This window comes from Alexandromys fortis, unplaced genomic scaffold (genome assembly GCF_014885135.2).
Source record: "Alexandromys fortis isolate MF-2015 unplaced genomic scaffold, M_Fortis_MF-2015_v1.1 scaffold_9, whole genome shotgun sequence".
Classification (NCBI taxonomy): domain Eukaryota; kingdom Metazoa; phylum Chordata; class Mammalia; order Rodentia; family Cricetidae; genus Alexandromys; species Alexandromys fortis.
In genome coordinates this window covers 5,760,568-5,779,979 of record NW_026067892.1, presented here as the reverse complement: position 1 = coordinate 5,779,979, position 19,412 = coordinate 5,760,568, and the positions used below count along the sequence as shown (strand labels likewise).

At 53.3% G+C, this 19,412-nt stretch overlaps 2 protein-coding genes across 6 annotated transcripts in view; one reads left to right on the top strand and one right to left on the bottom strand.

Annotated features, from left to right (window-relative positions):
- Trpm2 (transient receptor potential cation channel subfamily M member 2) overlaps positions 1-16,720 on the bottom strand; it is a 58,154-nt gene extending 41,434 nt beyond the window's left edge. The window contains exons 1-3 of one of the 4 annotated variants that reach the window (XM_050144050.1): positions 3,109-3,610; positions 1,541-1,710; positions 736-824 (exon numbers count right to left, since the gene is read on the bottom strand). In XM_050144050.1, the coding sequence (XP_050000007.1) occupies positions 736-824; positions 1,541-1,699 (248 nt within the window). In that variant the 5' untranslated portion in view covers positions 1,700-1,710; positions 3,109-3,610. Of the gene's footprint in view, positions 1-735; positions 825-1,540; positions 1,808-3,108; positions 3,611-11,786; positions 12,191-16,590 lie in introns of those variants that run through there. The other 3 variants (XM_050144041.1, XM_050144070.1, XM_050144060.1) reach the window with 3 other exon arrangements.
- Positions 12,354-19,316, top strand: Cfap410 (cilia and flagella associated protein 410). Of its 2 annotated transcripts, none has more exons than XM_050144134.1 (7): positions 12,354-12,521; positions 13,522-13,540; positions 14,295-14,341; positions 15,436-15,665; positions 16,612-16,783; positions 17,410-17,485; positions 18,247-19,316. In XM_050144134.1, the coding sequence occupies exons 1-7, from the start codon at positions 12,445-12,447 to the stop codon at positions 18,373-18,375; spliced, it is 750 nt and encodes a 249-aa protein (XP_050000091.1). In that variant the 5' UTR covers positions 12,354-12,444; the 3' UTR covers positions 18,376-19,316. The 2 variants fall into 2 exon arrangements, with proteins under 2 accessions (XP_050000091.1, XP_050000082.1); XM_050144125.1 differs by having other exon boundaries at positions 17,407-17,485.
- Positions 19,317-19,412: the final 96 nt, after the last annotated feature.

Below are 19,412 nucleotides of genomic sequence, written 5' to 3'. Positions count from 1 at the left end.
GAAAAGAAAAAGAGTAGATGGTTAAAGGGGGCTACAACATAGATCATCACCCAGATCCATCTCAGGGACCCCTACCTCAGAGAGCAGTTTCTAAGAGTGCTGCAGTCCTAGGAACAGAGCTGGGCCCCCATTTGCTCCATAGTCCCTCTGACTGGCCCCACCTGCAGGCAGTCCCACCTGGGGAACAGCAATATCCAGCTGCTTGGAGCGACTGCTAACATCTCCATCCTGGTCTCAGAGATCATAGTCTCACTGTGGGCTAAGTGATGGGAGAGAAGGTGACCCAGAGACCCTGCGGCAGCAGGACCCTCTGATGCGGCTTTTAAGGACATTTGGTCTGTGGACTGCCTCTAGGTCCCTACAGTTCCTGGATCCCTGACTCTTTGGAAACCAAGAAGCTCCAAAGACGTGTTGTCATGGAGCCCTGGCCCGCCGGGCTTGATCTGAATGTGCAGCCAGTAGCAAGACTCAGTACAGGTCACCCTCTGCTTTAGGCCAACCTATTTGCAAAGCACATTCCATGCCCCAAAGAACTCTTGGGGATGTGAAGCAGATGGACTGGGCATGTTCCCCCAAGTGTCTCCTGAGATGAGATGGGGGAGATTCTCAGCCTGGCATGAACCCCAGATGCCCCTTTACTGGCCCTGGCTGAGGTCGCGTAAGCGGGTCTGATCAGCCATGCTCACCGTACCAGGAGAAATGGCTCAGAGACCTTCATCAAGTCATGCCACTTACCCCGCGTCAGAGAGCTTGGAACTTTCCACGAAATACACACATTCCTTCTTCTTGATGTTTTCAGGAATCCACGAGCTGAGGTTTTCTTGCTGGGAGTCAAAGAGCATGCTGACATAAAGCCCCTGGGCCTCCCTTAGACACCCCTCTGCTCCCCGACCAGCTTCCACTGAGGGACCCGAAGCCACCTTAAAACTTAAAAGCACCCTTGCTTGGGCTCTGGGTGTGTGCTCAGGAGACAGGGAGGAGACTATGCAATCGTTTTCTTTTGGGGATACTTTGTGCTCAGCACTTTACAGCTCGCTTTCCTCGGGAATTGTATGATAACGAGAAGAACGTCTGGGGTGAAAACCTGGCTGGTACCTGGGACCTGGTTTTGAAGCCACCCTCCCGCCTGCTTGAGCACAAACCAAATGCACTTTCAACATGATTACTCAAGGGTTTTCGGTGACACTGGCCTGGGACCTGATGTGATGCCCCCGGACTCCGCAGAAAGACAGGAACTAGAGTTATTGCACAATTGAGAAAGAGAAGTGAGGGCCTCAGCGTCCGCCTGGCCATTTCTCAAACGGCTGTGGCTGGGCAGTATTCAGTAAGCAGTCTGGCTGGTGTCGTATCCTACCCTGGCTCTCCTCTCCCAAAGGGCATTTCTGGGTTGGAGGCCCTGAGGTGGGTAGACCCAGGTAAGAAATGAGCCTGCCCTATGGTCACTGCCTGCCTTGACTAGCCCAGGGTGACCTAAGCAATGGTGACCGTTGGGCTGCTTCTGTGGCCCATGATGTAACAGATCAGCCAGCGGAAAGCCTACCTTCTCAATGAAGGGGCACAGAAGCCTCCTGCTCTTGGAAAGGCTGCTATTGCTCCGCCGGAGATTGGGGACCATGCCCAGATCGGTGGCCCTCCTGGCCTCCATCCCAAAGCCCTCCTCTTGCTCAGCACCCGCTCTTCTCCGGTCTAAGGACTCCATCGTTCACAGTTCTAGATTCACCCCCGAGAGAGAGAGATTTCTGGACGTCTTCAGGGAAGTCTTTTGTCATTTGCGAGGCTGGGGTGAGAGAGAGCTATTGAAATGCATCTGAAAGAGGAAGGGCAGGCTGTAGTTCTGAGAGGAACACCCCACCTCTTTCCCTCTGTGGTCTTCATCTATTTCCCCCTGTCAGGCTGGATGTCTCTCCATACTTCCAGAGTTCTAGCGCTTTGGGCAGTCTACAAACACATATGCAGCTGAGGGCCCTCCGCGCCCTATCCTAAGGGCTGCAATAATCTCAGGTGTCTCCATAGCTCCACCATTCACCAGCTCCCCTAATGAGCGCCCGGACCAGTAAAGGAAGACAACTTCCTGTGGCCACCACACGCCCTGGTGTGTGCCCTGTGGTTCTTCATCTCGTGATTACAGAGCTCAGTTGGCTTCTTTCGTTTTCCAAAAGGAAAACAAAAGCCTTTGCTGCCCACAAAGTAGGTTTTGGGAAGTACCATACTGCTACATCCTGAGAAGTCAGCTGTTAATGACAGCCAGCCTGTTGATGCAAACCCTTCCTCCCTGGCTCTGCTTGGCTGAGGCTGCAAAAAGCTGCCAGTTTTTCTCAGGGAGATCCGTGGTGGTGCACACCTTTAATCCCAGCACTTGGGAGGCAGAGGCAGGCCAGTCTCTGAGTTCAAGGCCAGCCTAGTCTGTAAATCTAGTTCCAGGACAGCCAGGACTACACAGAGAAACCCTATCTCAAAATTAAAAAAAAAAAAAAAAGGTATTTAGTCTTGTGTGCTTCCTGAGATGTATCCCCTAATGTCCTGTGATGATAATCACCCAATATTCCACTGCTCCAGCTGGCATAAAAGAAGGGTTTGCCAAGGGACAAAAACTAACCCCACACTTCAGCCTCTCCCTGCGCTGAACATCTCTTCTCCAACACCAGGTCCCCAAGCTGTTTCTCTGCCCACTTGCTGGTCAGCACTTCTTCCTCGGGGTTCTTAGGCTGAACTGTGGCTACAGTTGCTGGCTTCAGGCAGATGCTCTGGCCCCTTGATCTGCCATCCCCTCCACACCCCACCCCATTTTGTCACTAGTAGAGACAGAAAAGGCTCAAAAGTGGAGGGGGACAGTGGCACACCCTCCCCTACAGCCCCACAGCAATTGAGTGCAGCTCCTGCTGAGCTAACCCTCATTAGGAATGGATGTGTAGCCAAATGCAATCGGACTCTGGGAACATCTTCCAAACTGGCATTTGAGCTCAGGACCTCTGGACCCACAGTGTATCTGGGCATCCCACCTACCCCAGGGCACAGATGTATCAGAAAATATAAGAGACTTTATTGCGTGGGGCGGGGAGAAACTTGTGAGCCCTGGCTGGTGCCTGGGACCTATGACACCTTCCCTACCTTGCTCAGTGTAAACGTTATGGCTTTCAGGCTTCCCGCTAGTTCTCTGCTCGCTCCCCAGGCATCCTCGGGCATCCTAACCTGGAAGCACAGGAAAGGGCACAGGAGCTAATCTCCAGTCCCCTGTGAGGGTTCAGAGCATGAGCCGAGGGCTGTACCGTGGTGTGGGCACAGATCACACCAGCTGACATTGAGCCTGCACGGTGTACTAGCTTCAGAGCCCGAACAAACCCTGCAGCCCCTCAACACCGCAACCCCTATTCCAGGGTACAACCTTCCCCCACCCAAGCCGAAATTTCTGCATCAGAGAGCTGACCGCACTCCAGTCCATGCCTGCACCAAGGTCCAAGATTCAATCTTTGCACTTTCTTCAGCCACACTCAAAGGACACAGCAACCCGCACCCCCGCACCTCACACTCCCTCCCAGTGCCGGTGCCGAGTAGCACCTCCCTGCCTTCCGCCTGACCCCCTACAACCAGCACTCCCTTCCCCCGACTAAACCCGCATTTCCTTTCCAGATGCCGGGTCAGCGCCCCTTCACCAGCGCCGGGTACCTGCTCAGAGGCCGCGCACCCCAGCGTCACTCTGCGCAACTGCGCAGGACGGGCAGCCCTGCCCCACATCTCAGGGCTAGGCGCAGCCTGGGTGGCCCGCCCCGCACTCTGCGTCACTCAACCTGATTGCATGGCAGCTGCAGCTAAGAACGTGAAGCCAAGCATGTACTGGGCCCCCTGAGATGCTCCACGTGCGGGTCAGCCAGCCTCCTCAGGACACCTAGTGACAAACGCTCAGAATAATGGCATTTGCGGTCTGAAGGTAGGATCGCCCACAAAGCATAAGGCCTTGTCTCCAAACCCTAAACCACAAAGGCAGCCTGGGAAAGAGAGTCAGGTGACCCCTGTTAGACCTGAGTCCAGTTAAGTACCCAGCATACACCTGTCTCAGAACCCTCCTGCTAAAAGTCCCTTACTGCTACCCTCACATTTGCAGCACCTAAAGCCAACAGACAGACAGATAGATAGATAGGTAGGTAGGTAGGTAGGTAGGTAGGTAGGTAGGTAGGTAGATAGATAGATAGATAGATAGATAGATAGATAGATAGATAGATAGAGATAGATAGATAGATAGAAGTAAAATGGACCTGAGGGCAACATCAGCTTCAAGACCCCCAAATGTGTCACACAACAGAGGAGACAGGAAGAACCCAAACCCAAGGGATCAATCCCAAATTGAGCCTGCAACCAAGGAGGTTCTAGGACCCAAAGATGTCCACCCCACAGTGGGCATGTGTCGTGCCTGGTTCTTGAGAGTGACAAGGACCATACTGGCTTCTAAGATGCCAACTGTGACTTCCTCAACCACTCTTTCATCCCTAAATCACGCTCTGCGTTCTCCATTCCCAACATCAGAAGGCAATGCCCGGCAGAACTCCCAAGCCCTCGGCCTCAGTGCCAGGAAAGTGAAGAGGATTAACCTATGATGGGGGATCTGCCCAAGGAAGTCATGTCTGGCCAGCAGCTTCCTCTCTCATCTCTTCCCCAGGGTGCGAGTCCCCCATCCAGATCCTGACTCAAGCATATACTATTGAAGGTCCCTCCACAGATGGCCTGTGGCTTCACCACCCCAGGTGAGCCAACCTGTAGAGGGCAAAGAGCCTTGTGCACAGGTGAAGCAAGGAAAGTTTGTCATACAGCTTCTTGCCTCTTCAATGGAATGAAGTGAGTAGCTGCTCTTCCTGGACCGCTAGGAATGGTGCCCTTTATGCAACCTGGTGATCCTTTGCTGTTGGAGGAGACAGGCTCTGCCTTGTCTCCCAGAATTTATGGTTTTACTTATCAAGACTTTCTTCCCTCAGTCTTGAGCATTGCTTTTAGACCATAAAACCCAATCTCATGATTTTGTATTACAACAGCCTAAGTGACTTCTGCATTATCTTAGGGCCAGGCCAATCCAGATACCCACTGGCACTATGTTTACCTTAGTGAAACTTCCTAGACCCTAAACCTTGGGCACTATCTCTGAGTCAACAGTGCACATTTTTAAGAAGCCAGATGGACTTTGTAAAGAATCTCAAAGCAAACATGTCATAAATTGTTGCGTACTTGGGACTGAGTTAATTGTTGTCTAAATACTTTCTTCAAACAGTGTGGTGTGCTTGAAGTAAGCCATGGTGTGCATGATGGCTAAGGTAAAATGCTCTGGGCCAGACTCTAGAAGTCTTGGTCCAATACCAGTTATAATAAAATCGGGCTGAGCTGAGTTTCAGTCTTGTCTCTTCGTGGACCGTTCTTTCCCTGCCTGATGTAAAGCCTGCAGGGGAATCACTGCACCAAACAGCTTGCTGATGCTCACCACTGAGGTTGCTCACCATCTCCCACTCTGCGGAGCCACCCCAGTCTCCATGGAGTCATGGTAAAGATGCACTATTTGCAAGGACAACACTTGATAGCTTCTTTACGACATGTTATTAGAAATAATTGCACTGGGAGGAGCTGGTCGCTCCCATTGGCTGGGTCTCCCATCTGGCTGGTTCACCAGACCAGGCGAATGTACACATGGTTATCAGGGCTGTGACTGCCCTGCTAGGCTGTCTGCTGTGCAGGTACCCAGATCTCTTCCCTGTCCACTACCGTGTTCCTAGAGCTTGGCAACCTGGCTCAGTGAGTGGTAGGTTATAGGACTGGCTGCCACTTCCAGGAGACATGCCCAGACCTAGGGTATCAGGTAAGGCAGTGGCTACCCTCCTCTCCCCATGCCGGCAGCACACAGACCCAGGCTCCTTGCCTAAGACATCTCATTAACTGAAGTAACTACGTGCAGTTAATATTTCATAAGACAGTAATTGCAGCATGGCCATCTGACGAACAGACTGGCCTCTGGTTCCAAGTAGCCCAGGGCCGCTGTGGGAACATCATCTAAGGTGAAATGGCCAGTGAGCCTCACATCGCCCATGAAGTGTCTGTGCTGTGTGGCCCCGAGTGGTTCTTTCTCTTTTAGAGAAGAACCACAGGTTACAGGAAGGCCATATCACAGCTTACAAGATGCCATCACAATGGCATCCATAAAAACAGTGAGCACCATCCATAAAACTCGGATGCGGCACATGCCGATCTCGCCAGAAAGTCGCCTCCATTCTGACAAAAGAAATATTCAGCACAAGAAGGTTTTTTTGCGGGGGAGGGGTTGTTTTTTAAGGTATGGGCATTGTGCCCAAGACAAAAAGCCCCTGCCTGGACAGCAAAAAGCAAACCACAGAAATGTGATCTGATGGCTCCCTGCACTGTCACGAGTGAGAAGCAGGACCGAGGAAGGAGGCTGTGGAAGAAGAGGTCTGAGCCGAGTCCCACACTTTCTCTCTAGTACGGTAGCTGCTCTGGCCCAGTGTTTTTGTGGTTGTGTTAGGAAACACAGCCATAGGGGATGTGTTAGTGAATGAGCATGGCTATATGCCAATAAAACTTTATTTATATAAAAAAAAACAAACAGGAAGAATGCCAGATTTGGAGGTGAGAATCAGGCTTGAGAGTGGGGAACATCCTCACTTTCCTTCATCGAGGGAGTCTACAGGTTCTCAGCATTCCAGAAACATCTCAGCAAAAGGGCTGCTTGTGAAACTCAGCAGTGAGAAGGCATTGCAGGGAGCTGTGAGCCAAGCAGTTGGTGCCACCTGGGAACTCGCAGCTCACCGCAGGCTGCTGACTGCTAACACAAGCACAATGCCTTCCTGAGAGCTGGATTGACCCCAGGGCCCAAAAGGTCACAGGACATTTTCAGTAAACGTCAACAGCACATACCCGTACGTAGGCACATACACATAGTTAAAAACAGAATCCAATGAAACAGTCTTTTAACAAAAATCTTAAAAACGAAAAAAAAAAAACTTTAAAAAGCATATGGATACAAGACACGAATACACACCTGTGTGTGATGAGGTTATCCCTGCTGTATGCGGGACTCACAACTGCACATACGGAGCCCTGCATGGTGTGCAATGTGTGCAGGTACATCCACTGTACCTGCCTCCCTCTGAGACGGATGCCTCACACTGGGGTTGGGAGAGGCCAGGAAGGTCAAGCTCCACAGCAAGTTCTGAACCCGTCCTGGGAGGAGAGAAGAACAGCTGGGGCAGCTGGGTGCTGCTAGACATCCCCTGTGGGGGCCTGTCCTGTGGAGCCCCAGCCTGGGCTCTAGTGCAGGAGCCAGCACAGGTAACTGAGGTCCCCGGCACCCTGGCTATCAGTGCCGAAAAGACTTCCAGTGTGTACCTCATATGAGAGGTACCTGGCTAGTGTAACCACTGAGAACAGAGATGGCCTTTGATTCAGAAAAGAGTCGCTGTGTGGGGCTGGAGAGCTGGCTCAGACAGCGAGAGCATTTGCTGTTCTTTCAGAAGACCCCAGTTCAGTTCCCAGGACCCACATGGCTGCTCACAAGCGCCTGTAATTCCAGTTCCACGAGATAGGATGCCCTCTGCTGGCCTCTGTTGGTAACTTCCCAGGACTAGGCTCTGTGTTCCATCTTTTGGTGGATTTTAAGACAGAGGAGGAAGAAGGAGCAGAGGAAGAAGACAGGAGGGGCACTATGTGGAGAATTCCTTCCCTGTGGAGATGTAAACAGTATTACTGCACGCACGCGCGCGCGCACACACACACACACACACACACACACACACACACACACCCCGAGCAATATGGTCCTAGCCTCAAGCCAAAGTGCAATTCCACCAAATTTCACCTGGGGCAACCAGTGACATTGCTGGGATTACTTACAGAGAGGTAAGAGCTTAGTGGTGGGAGCATGGGTGGTGGGGACTGGGAGGAGAGCAGCAAGGAAGCTACCCTGCAACACTGTAACCTCTTCATTCAGCATGGACTGATAGCTTCTCCAGCAGCCGCCCATCAATACATCCCCTCCCACCCTAAGACCACAAGGCCTCATGTAACTTGAGAAATATAGGATACAAATGACTGGGAGGAGGAGGAGCTAGACTCTCAGGTGAGGGTCCAGTGGCCCTCCCCACCCCACTCCCCCTTTCTAGAGAGAACATCAGTGGTCAGCAAGACTACTCCTGATGGCCTCTTACAAACAGGCACAGCTGATCTGACGAGGATGGTGTTTTACAACAGCCACAATCCTCTTCCTGGGGGGCAGAAGAGAGGTGGCCCCCAGGTTTTGTGCAGTTGTTTCCTCTGAACTGAAATGTTTGCTCACTAAGGGAGAAGGGAGGTTCCTGAGATTGGAAAAGCAAAGGGAACCCACAAGGCTCAGGAAACTCAGAAAGTTACAAGACCAAGGTCAGATAGCAGCTAAACTGCCGAGGATACTCTCTGAAACTTGTTCAGGAAGTTTGATGGGCACAGCTTTCGTGAATGGCCACCCACGCCCCTGTAATGAACCCCAACAATCTCACTGGTTCATCAAATTGAACTGAGAATCGTCTGTCTATTGTCATTGCCCTATAGATGCTTGTCTGTGTCTCCGCAGGAAAAGCCACACGACACTTAGAGGATGAGCCTTGACCCCACAGAGAGGGGCAGCAGCAAGTGTCAGTGCTGAAGAAACCAAGCAGGTGCCCAGCAATGCCAGGCTGGCAGCAGCCTGGTCCCCTGGCAGCCAGGACACTAACAGTGCAGTCCCCCGGAAGGACTACCGACTACAGATGGGGTATTGCACAGCCAACTCAGGGACAGGACAGGACAGGACCCTGACAGGGCCGGCCCCAAATGTGAACTTGAGGAACTTGGCCAAGCACTCTTCCTGCCAGATGTGAAACTGCCAACTCCATACCAAGAATCCAACCACAGCAGCCTTAAGCCAGTAGCACACAGGATGAGGCCATGACCTGAGAGCTGTGGTTGACCAGAGGTAAGAAGTCCCTACTCAAGCTTCTCAGGCCGGGGAGGCAGTGTGTCACTTTCAGACTAAGTGGGTCGGGATTACTTTCTTGTCAGTGCCAGGTTCTTTGCAGGAAAACACGCTCCTTGGCATTCGAAATGAGACTTTTGTTAGAGGTGCCAAACTTTACGCAATTGTTCCAGCATAGGGAAGTGGAAGTCTGAGACGAGAAATTGCGGGGTTCAGGGAAGCCCCTTAGCAGCCCTCCTGAAGTGGGGCAAGGGTGCTTTCAGAATCTGGGGAGCCAAGTGTGCCCCCGCCCCCAACGGTTAGATGCAGGGTCGGACGGACAGGGAGGACAGAAGGGTTCTGTTCTGAGTCCGCACCAAGTGATGCCAGGGTGATTTGGGTGTGCATGCAAGATGGCCGTGGGAACAGACTGTTGGCTGCAGGGTAAGAAGGACCACCATTATATTCTGCCCGTCACCACAGTGACCTTCCTGTTGCAAGGAGCCGCTATTCATTAACCAATAAATGCAACACATAGACAGAAGGACCTCCTACACCATTTCATGTGGCCATTGATGCTGTTCCTCCATCTTCCAGATCATACACATTTGCTGTTTGCTTCTCTTTGGGTTAAACCTAGCCTAGAGTTGTTGGGGGAAAGGAAGTTCTGGGAACGTAACTGAACCCCATCAGTGCACCCCAGAACCATGTGCTTAGGAGTCTTTCATTACAGATCTCAGTTGAAGCAATCAGGACCTTCCACTAACCCGCAGGTCCTTCAGCAGCCACCAGATATGACACGGTCTGCAGAAATCCTAGGGGCTGCATGACAAACCTCCCCCTCCTCCTGTCTTCCCAAACCAGAGATGTCAGAGAAACCTCCCCCTCCAAGAGAAGCAGGAGCTTCCAGGGAGACAGTGCTGTGCTTTGGGAACTCAAGGGGGCACGGGTCTAGGTCAGTTGCCCATGACTCCTCAATGAATAAAAAAAATAAAGAAAGAAATTAAAAAAACAAAGGAAACGACTGCTCCCAGGTATGGTGGAGGAGAAATTTTATTACAGAGAAAAGGGAGAGCATAAACAGAGGCAGGGACACCTGGGAGAGTCAGAGAGGAAGCCAATAACCAAGATGGGTGGCTTGGGCAAGAGACTGACCAGGAGAGGAGATGAAAGAGGCCAGGTAACCAAAATGGCTGGATTATATAAAGAAGGGAAGCTGGGGGAAGAGAAGTCCAGCCCCTGGGCTGGAAAAGATTAGGATAGGGGGCAGGGTATGTCAGCCATACGCTGTAACAGGTAGAGACCGAGGGATGCTGGGAGAACCTGGTGGCCAGATCAGCTTTGCTATGTCAAGTAGGCACCTGTCAGTCTTGGCTTTGAGACTTAACACTCAGGTCAGGAAAAGCCACAGCCCCGAAAGCCAAGGCCCTCCACTGTTTCAGTCAGACTTCATGATGCCAGAACTCTGCAGCAGGGCCCCTTTCCTCTGGCCCTTCCCCTACCAAGAGTCTCCAGGAATAGTCTTTTTGCAGGGAAGTCCCAGTGGGGATATCAACAGGCAAGGGTCAGATACCAGGACTGGAAAAGCTGTAGAACCAGGGTCCACCACAGCCTGACCCATTCTCTGCCTGTACCACCCCTGCACCTTACCACTTCTGTCTAGGTAACTAAAGAGGCAAGAACTAGGGTAGTCAAATCCAAGCTGACCAGGGTAGCAACTCCACACTTTCCCATCAGCCTCACCGGCATTTGGTACAATGTGGTACAGCTCCTCCCTAGGCCTAGGTCTCTCCCAGGACAGAAAGGGGAGTAGGAGATACCCAGCTTCCTCCTGTCAGACACCCCTCCAAGTCTTGACCCCAAATATCAGCTGCCCTCTCCAGCCACTTTCTATCACCCGTGTCTTTCTTGCACAGCCTCCGTTGGTGTGGCCACAGGACCTACGCTAAACTGAGCCTATAAACACCTTCCCTCCATACTGGTTAGGCTGAGTTGCTCTCTGTATCTTTCAGCTCAGGCCTCACTGTTAGAGTGGTTAATGACACACACGTGCAGATCAGAAGCTAAATCAACCTCGGGAGTCTGCTCTCTCTTTCCACTGTGGGTTCCAGCAGCGTCTTCACCTACTGAACCATTTTACTAGCCCCTGAAACCAGTTTTTGGTAAAAGTAGGCCAGGGTGGTCAGATGGGAAAAGAGTTCATAGGGAAGCCCTAAAAAATGCTCATTGAGTACAGCTTGTCACCTCTGAAGGGCCCAAGGTCCCCAATGCCTGTCCAGGTGTAATCTGTAGGCCAGGAGATGGTATAGAAGTTTTCGACCTAAAAATAAAAGTCAGCGCCAGCTTCACAAAACAAAACATTCATTTGGGATCACCTGAGATGCACTCTGACAGATCACAGACATAGGGTGGGGAGACTTTCAAAAACATAAACTCTATTTTCTGTTTGAGTTTTGTTTTTAAAGATTTTTTTTTCCCTGCCGTGTGTGTCGTGCTTGCAAGCGAGATGTCTGGTGCACGCGGGGGCCAGAAGAGGGCGTCAGATCTCCCGGAACTAGAGTTACAGAAGGTTGTGAGCCGCCAGGCAGGTGACGGGAATAAACCTGAGTTCCCCGAAAAAGCAATGTTCTGAAAGATTCCTCCAGCCCCATCTCCGCCCCCTGACCTTTTGGGGGCGAGGTGGACGGGGTAGGGGTTCCAGACAGGGTTTCTCTGTGTGGCCCTGGCTGTCCTGGAACTCACACTTGTAGACCAGGCTAGCCTCAAGCTCTTAAATCCTCCTGCCTCTGCCGGGCTTTAGTTTTTTAAGACAAGGTCTCACTCTGTAACTCACCAGGAACTGTTTGGCTCAGGCAAATCCTCCTGCCTCGGACTCAGACTGAAGCAACTACAAGTATGAGCCAACGCCTGGCGGTGGGTTAGCTGTTTTGTAACTCAAATCCTTGGTTTGGGCTCGTGCAGGTATAGGCAAGGGCGCAAGGGTGACCTCCATCCCTGGGAGGGATGAGGATCCGAAGCAAGCGGCCCTGGAGGGGTTTAGCGGGAATATTCCACGAGGACTCCGTCATCCTTCCCAATTCGGCCAGGCTTGCACTGCCGCAGCTACATCCTTCCCGATATCCCCGGGGCCGGCCTGGCGTCCCGAGTCTCGCACACCCACGCCTTCTCAGCACCCCCAGCCCGGAGGTGGAGCAGAGGGCCAACCTCCTTGCGACAGGAGGTCCAAAACGCAGTACAGCTGGGAGCCTCACGCATGCGCAGGATGGCAGACTCGGAGTGCCGCCAAAGGCTCGGGGCGGAGCCTCCTGCCCCGGAAGTCTGCCCGTCCCATTGCTCCCGTGCAGTTCCACCCTCTCTTCTAGCGACCAATGGGACCTCAGGCCCCGCCCCTGGAGACTCGGGCCCCGCCCCTGGAAACGCGCCGCGGCGAAGGCCTCTCCCGCTAGCTGAGTGTACAAGGGGGCGGCCGGGTCCGCGGCCCTGCGGCCACTATGAAGCTAACGCGAAAAATGGTCCTGTCCCGAACCAAAGCTTCGGAGCTGCACAGCGTGCGGAAGCTCAACTGCTGGTGAGGCCGGCCAGGCGCGGGAGGGAGCAGAGCCCCTTTCCTCCCCAGCCCCCTCCGCGGCGCCTGCTGCCCCAAGCTAGCCAAGTTGCAGGCCCACCTCGTGGGCCATTGCCTCGGAGGAGTTGTGGCTCTCGCCTGATAGCTAGAATTTCCTTCTAGTCTCGCCGAGGGGCTTCCACTAACCCTCAGTCAGTGCGGCTGCTATCTGAAAACGAAGGTGCTTTCTTTAGTGGTGTGTCTACCGGAAGAGAGAACTGAGGTTGTAAAGTCATGATTCCGTGGTCACTAGATGCTGGAGAGGGTGACCAGGTCTGAGAGACAGCCTGGAACTTAGATGTTTTAGGAAGGATGCGCTCACAGATGCATGGTTGGGTCACGCTGAGACTGAGAGACCAGAGCTTCGGGAGGAGTTTGTGTTCGTAGGTTGTGAAAGAGCTACAGGTTTCTCTGGGGACTCAGGTGGGACACTGTGGCCAAAGCATCTAGAAGAGGCACAACAAATCAGCCCCTTGCTCCTTGCGGGGTCAGCACGCTATTGGAAAGACTGGACTTGGTTAATTAAAAGCCTTTCTCTGCCCTGGCACAGCTGGTGTTGAACCACAGTCCCTTTTGTTTTCTGAGTTTTCAATAATGCCTTTCTTTATTGAGCCAACATGGCAGGGCTCCCTCTGTGCGGGCAGAAACAAACAGCTTCATTGCAGGCCTGTGAAGCTTGCTTCATAAGCTGCATGCTCAGCCTTTTAACATGTCTGTGAGAGGAAACAGTTTTCTGCTGTGGGCATCTGTGAGGAGGAAATCGTGTGTCCTGCACACAGAGAATCCCCATACACCAAGCGTGTGATAGTGTCAGAAATCAACCTAATCATTTGTGATATCTCTCCTGTTATCTGGTTACCCAGCATTCCTTACTGTGCCATTTAGATCATAGAATCTTTAGAGGTATAGACAATTGTCATTTCCATTCAACAAGATTAAAGTATGTCCGTCTTTTCTTCCCCAGGGGCAGCCAGCTCACAGATGTAAGTTCTGCCTTGACTCCGTCATCTCCCAGATGCCTCTTCCTCAGAAGAATAGATAAGTCACAGATCTGTGGTCATCAGTTCAGGGCCCTGTCGCTTGCTGGACCCACACAGAAGAGGGCCGAGTCAAAGCTCCGCTCTTGGAGGAGTCCTGGGTGGTGCTTTTCCCTCACAGACATCCTCAGAGGCTCTCTGCATGGCCTCCTGTCAGATGGCCCAGTTTCAGGATGCATCCCCCCCCCCCCCCCCGTGGCAGGCAGAGATTAGACAGTGTACCAAGCTGGGACTGTGGAGCCCACGACCCAGGTCTGATCTGCAGATCCGACAATGACTTGTAGCCTAAACCTCCTTGCTGTTGTGTCTGACTTGGGCCCAGATCCACTGGCAGGAAGGGTGTCTGTCCTTTCCTTGTGCCTCAGCAGCAGCAAGAGAAAAAGTTTTCTGTATTGCGGCATAGGAAACCAAGCTTCCCAGCCAGATGTCCTTTGAGGGCATTGAATATAACGATGTTCTGTCTCTTGAACTGTCTTAAACGGTCAGGTGGAAACACCCACCCCAGGGAAGAGCACTGCGAGGGCAGTCTGGGCCGCAGAGACCGGCAGGCGTTGATTCTTCTGAGCGCCCTGCTTGTGCAAGGCTACGCTCCTTGGCCCCACTAGTGCAGGTGCTAGGACCCAGGACAGATGTCCTCCCTGACCTGAGAAGTGACAGCGGACACGGTTGCCAGCTCACCACCCCACTCTTCCCTCCTTAGATTTCCATATGCCGCGAGATGCCCAGCCTGGAAGTGATCACACTCAGGTACTTGACCCTGTGTCACCGTAGTCCCGGGGTATGGAAGCTGTGGGGAGCTGCATGCCCCCCCTGTGGGACCCAGGGGAGATAGGAAAGCTGGAGACTCCCAGCACAGTCTAGGATGGCAGCTTCTGGGTTGGGGAATGAGCCTACAAGAGCCTGGCCCTCCTACAAACCATACCTGCTTTCTCAGGGACTTGCCTGGGCCTCTCAAAGGCTCCGCTCGGCTTGCCCTCTCACCTCCGCCCCAGGAAGTTATCTGTGCGCTTGTAGCCGTGGTTAGACAAGCCTGCTAATAATGCACAGTAGTCCACCCAGGCCAGTCCTCCCTGTGGCCGCACCTGTCCCCGAGAACCTTCCAATGCCCTCTCTCCTCCGCCTTCCTGATTCTATCACTTCTAGGAGTTCCTCCATCCCTAGATTTCCCCCCCTGAGCATTCTGGGACCTAAGATAGGACTGATACTTACGGCCCCTACTACCTGCCAGTGTTCTTTCCTAGAGCATGTTAACATGTCAGAGCAGCCTTGCAGGAGGGAGCATGGGTGGGGTTAGCGCAGCAGGCCAGGCCCTAGCGCTGGGAGGTAGAACATTTGTAAAGATCTGGTGTGTGGGTAAGGACTTTGGGGGTTCTGAATGTTCTGTTTTTCCCTTCCTGCATTGTATTCCCTTTCCTACAGGATGGAAATCACCCTAAAATCCTGTTTGTCTTTAGCCTGGATTCTGGAAGCCAGAACTGCTTTGCATGTGATGTAGGGCTTGTGGGCATTGTTGCCGAGTTTTAGCTGTGCCTGCTGAGGGTTAAGTCTGTCTCTTGGGGACTCAGTGTCACCTACAAAGGAGGTTGAAGCACCCCGTTTGCCACAGTGATTCCATGAGAATGCAGACCTTTAGGCCAAGGAGCTGCCCACATGGTGCCTCAAGTTCAGGGACCCCCTCCTAAGGGTGCCTCTTCCCCAGCCCTGACTTACTTGGTTTTGACCCATTTCTAAGGCCAAAACCTTTTGCTGGTACTCATGACAGGCAGACCCACACAGGTGGAGGGTCCTGGCCCATGGTGATCCAGATTGTTTGGGTCCCTAACAGTGTGCTGGTCCCACAGCGTCAACAGTGTCTCCACCCTGGAACCTGTACGTGGCTGCCGACGCCTGAGCGAGCTGTACCTGAGGAGGAACCGTATCCCCAGTCTGGATGAGCTGTTCTACCTGAAGGATCTACCACACCTCAGGGTGCTGTGGCTGGCCGAGAACCCGTGCTGCGGCACTAGCCCGCACCTTTACCGCATGACTGTGCTGCGCAACCTGCCCCACCTGCAGAAGCTAGACAACCAAGGTAGGGTCTGGCGTGTCCACCCACTGGCGAATGAAATGGTTCCCATTCTGGGGCTTCCCAGGCACCTCGCCACCCTGTCTTCTGCAACTCCCAGCTTGCGGAAATGGGCTTATGCCCGCCACATAGTGTCATCAGAAGCAGCCGTGTGTGAGTGTCCCCTTTCCGTTATATCATTGCAGCATTTAGCATAGGCTCCTGTCTGTTAAGCCCACTTGGACTTGGGTGCCTCAACAGTCTCTCGTCCTTTTGCCTCACTCTGTGAGGAGAATCTGTGTCCCATGGAGAGGGTTTGTAGTGGCTTGACTGGGCAGCATAGTGTGGGCTCAGCTGCACTGGCAGCCAGGCCTCTGGAGCCAGGTGGAGGAGACCCCCACTGCCCCCCACACCATGCCCACCTATGCTGTGCCTGCATGCCCCCTCTGTCATGGTGGGGAGCCCTGCTATGGGCTCTTGGCAGGGTCCAGCTTGCTGACACCAGGGCTTTATGCTCTTAGCAGCAGTTTCTGATGCTCACATGTAATTGCTTTCTCCCAGACACTTAATGAGCAAGAGTGATGAAGTCAATATGGAAAGCCCGTTCTTTTTCAGATTTGTTTTAGGGACTGGAAATGTAGCCATTCATTTCCAGAGAAATGGCAGAGAGCCTGTTAGCATGTGCAAGGCCTGGACCCAACCCTAGCACCACGCAGATTTATCTGGACTTGGGGTTTGCTCTTAGAAGATGCTAGACCTGAGGTTCACAAGCACCCCCTGCCCTTCTGCCAAGTGTCATACACGTTCTGGGATTGGGGAGCAGAAGGAGCAGAAGTGACTCTCCACAGGGACAGCCCCCCCCCCACACACACACACAGCAGCAGGCGTGCTGAAGCCTCGAGGAAGCCGGAGCTGCGTGGAGCTGCGCAGCACAGGCCTGTGACACCCTTACCTTTCTGTCCTTCTCCCCAAGCGGTGACGGAGGAAGAGCTGACTCGCGCACTGATGGAGGGAGATGAGATCACTGCTGCCCCAGACAGAGAGGGTATAGGCAATGGCTGTCCCAAGCCCTCCTACACCCTCAGCTCTGTCAGCTTGACAACTGAGACCAGCCCCGGCCTGCTGAGCTACGCAGAGGAAACAGAGTGAGAGAGCCTGCCAGGGATCAAGACCTTTACTTCCCGGGGCATCCTCAGGCCATGAGGAAGCTTCCTGTCTCCTGGGGAGGGAAGTGAGCTCAACACAGTGCCAGTGGCCCAGGGAGGAAGGGTAATGCAGAGCCGGAAGCAGCCTCTGGCTGTTGTGCTCCTCGGTGGCCTTCAATGTGGGCATTCTGCTGCTTGTTGTGACTAGGCTTGGTCAGAATGGCACAGGAGGAAGGCTGTGAGTTCTTTAGAGGGACCACAGCTGAGTTCCACATGTCAGATGCAGCCTGCTGTTTCCTATCTGTGGACAGCACTGGAGATGAACTCCGGGAGTGACCACAGGCCATTCTTCTGCTCTGACTCCCGCCAGGGTCATTTCCGTGGCAATGCCTTCCCGGAAGCCCTGGGTGGAAAGCATTGCAGGCAGGGAGCCCTGAGCACAAAGCAGTTGCTCCCTGTAGCTCCTGTGCCACTATACAATGCCTAGACTGAGGGTGCCTGCCCCGTCTGCTGCTCTGGACTGGGACCACTCGCCAGTGCAATGTGGCGTCTTCATAGTGGGGTTTGGCTGCAGGTGTTGCCTGCAGCCCTCTGACCGCCACACTCTGTCTCCCTCTCACCAGTAGAGCCCCGGGCCAGACTGCTGGAGACCATCCTCCTTCCTTCTCACAGAGGGATGCCCTGAGGAGTCACAAGAGTAGGGTGAGTGACCATCGCCCCCTCTCTCCAGACAGCAGAACATGGGGCCAGATGTAGGCTCATAGGGAGGAAGTGGGGGGCGGGTACGAGGCTCAGTTCTGCTTCCCACTCCAGCATGCTGGAGCCCCCACCTCTCGAGGTCACTGTCCCTCAGGATTCCTCTCCACTGCTGCCCCCATGTCAAACTCAACTCCAGGAGCAGGCCTGTGCCCAGTCTCCCTTTCCTTCCCAAGTCCTCAAGGGCTCCACGGAGAAATGCCAAAGGCATTTGTCTACTGGTGCCTACCAGGTATCCTCTGGCCCACAGCTAGAATGGGCACACCCACCCCAAAGGCCCACCTTCCGGCTGGTCACCCTGGGACCAGCATCTATAGAACAAGGACACACATAGGGGTCTGCAGAGGGCTTAGTGTGCTGTAGAGGTCAGGGGTCAAGCCTCACTTCTGGCTCGTTCCCCCAGTGAGCCACTGGTACTGCCTCTCAGTCGTCCTCTTGTCTGTGGTTGGAAACACTTTCTCACCACTTTGTATGAGAGAATGCCACACTGAGCTGTCCTGGGCCCCCAGCCTCTATGCTCAGTTTCTCCATCTGAAGCTAGGGCACAGACCTAAGACTGTCAGGAACTGGATAGGGAGGCAGTTATCCAGTGTCTGTGCTGTGACCTTCCCATGTTGTTGCTTGGAAGGCCTGCCCCCTCGTCCCGAGACTGTCACCCTATAAAGGATGCCACCAGGCAGTCTCTAGGTCACCCTCTCTGTCCCCAGAACATCCTGACTGCCATCTTGCTACTGCTGCGGGAACTGGACATGGAGGGGCTAGAGGCTGTCCAGCAGACTGTGGGCAGCCGGCTACAGGCGTTGCACAGGCTGGAGCCCCAGGAGGACATGGAGTGACTGCATATGCCCCAGTACCTGGACCCTGTATCCTGTGGAAACACAGCTCAACCTGAAAAGCCTCCCTCTGGACTCCCAACACCAGACCCAGGGAGGAACAGGGACTGCCAGCTGAGCAGACCCCTCTCTTGTGCCTAGGGCTGGCAGAGGTGCTGCCCATCAGCATGGTCCCTTACAGCTGAGACCTTGAGGATCTGGGCACTGCCTGACCCTTCCTCAAGGGGGACTGTACGAGCCATACCCTCCAATAAAGCACTTTGTTCGGGCTGGAAGCCAGCATCTCAGTGACAGGCAGGGCCTTGACCTCAAGGTCCATGCTGTTTCTCAGCAGCTATGTATGGGGGAACCCTGATGTCCCTGTGTCAAGCCTGTCCTCAGGGAGGTGGCCTGAAATGGTCTTACAAGACACCGTGTCCCAGATGTCCTTAGATACCGTAGCCTAGGAGAAGGGATTCCTCTCAGGACAAGGATGGGCAGACACTGTCCATTTTATTTCTTCTTCAGGAGAGGGATGTCACCCGGGTAGAGTAACTGTTGGGGACATCCAGAGGTGCCCAGCATTCTGAGGTGTCGGATGCCATCAATAAAGCTGTCTTTGTTAGAACAGCTGGGGTAGGGCCTGTAACTTACCCACCAGGCAGGAGGGCCATGGGGTGAGCTTACACCTGCCACAAGAGAACAGAACCAAGAAAGATATCAAGATTAGCCTATATATATTATATATTAGCATACATAGAACAATGATCAAAAAGTCTGGAACCACGACCACCACTATGGTACAGGTAGACATGGCCCAAGAAGCCTGCTGTATACAATAGCTGACCTTATAGGGTCTTAATGCTGAAAGTTCAGGACCACTGGCCACTAGACCTTGTTCCTCCTCTGGTCCACCTCCAATCTTGGGAGTACTTTCTCTCTTAATAAACTTGTTTCTATCAGTATCTGTGTCCCTGGTCCAATTCCATGTTCCGGGACCTAAAAATCTGGAAATGCTAGCAGCTGCCCCCTGAACCACACCACGCGCCTGTAACACCCTG

Excerpts from the sequence above, each read along its gene's own strand:
- Cfap410 (XM_050144125.1), top strand. The coding sequence starts at position 12,445 with ATGAAGCTAACGCGAAAAATGGTCCTGTCCCGAACCAAAGCTTCGGAG. Across the intron at positions 16,784-17,406 it reads AGCTACGCAGAGGAAACAGA|TAGAGCCCCGGGCCAGACTG; the intron begins GTGAGAGAGCCT and ends CCCTCTCACCAG. Across the intron at positions 17,486-18,246 it reads TGAGGAGTCACAAGAGTAGG|AACATCCTGACTGCCATCTT; the intron begins GTGAGTGACCAT and ends CTCTGTCCCCAG.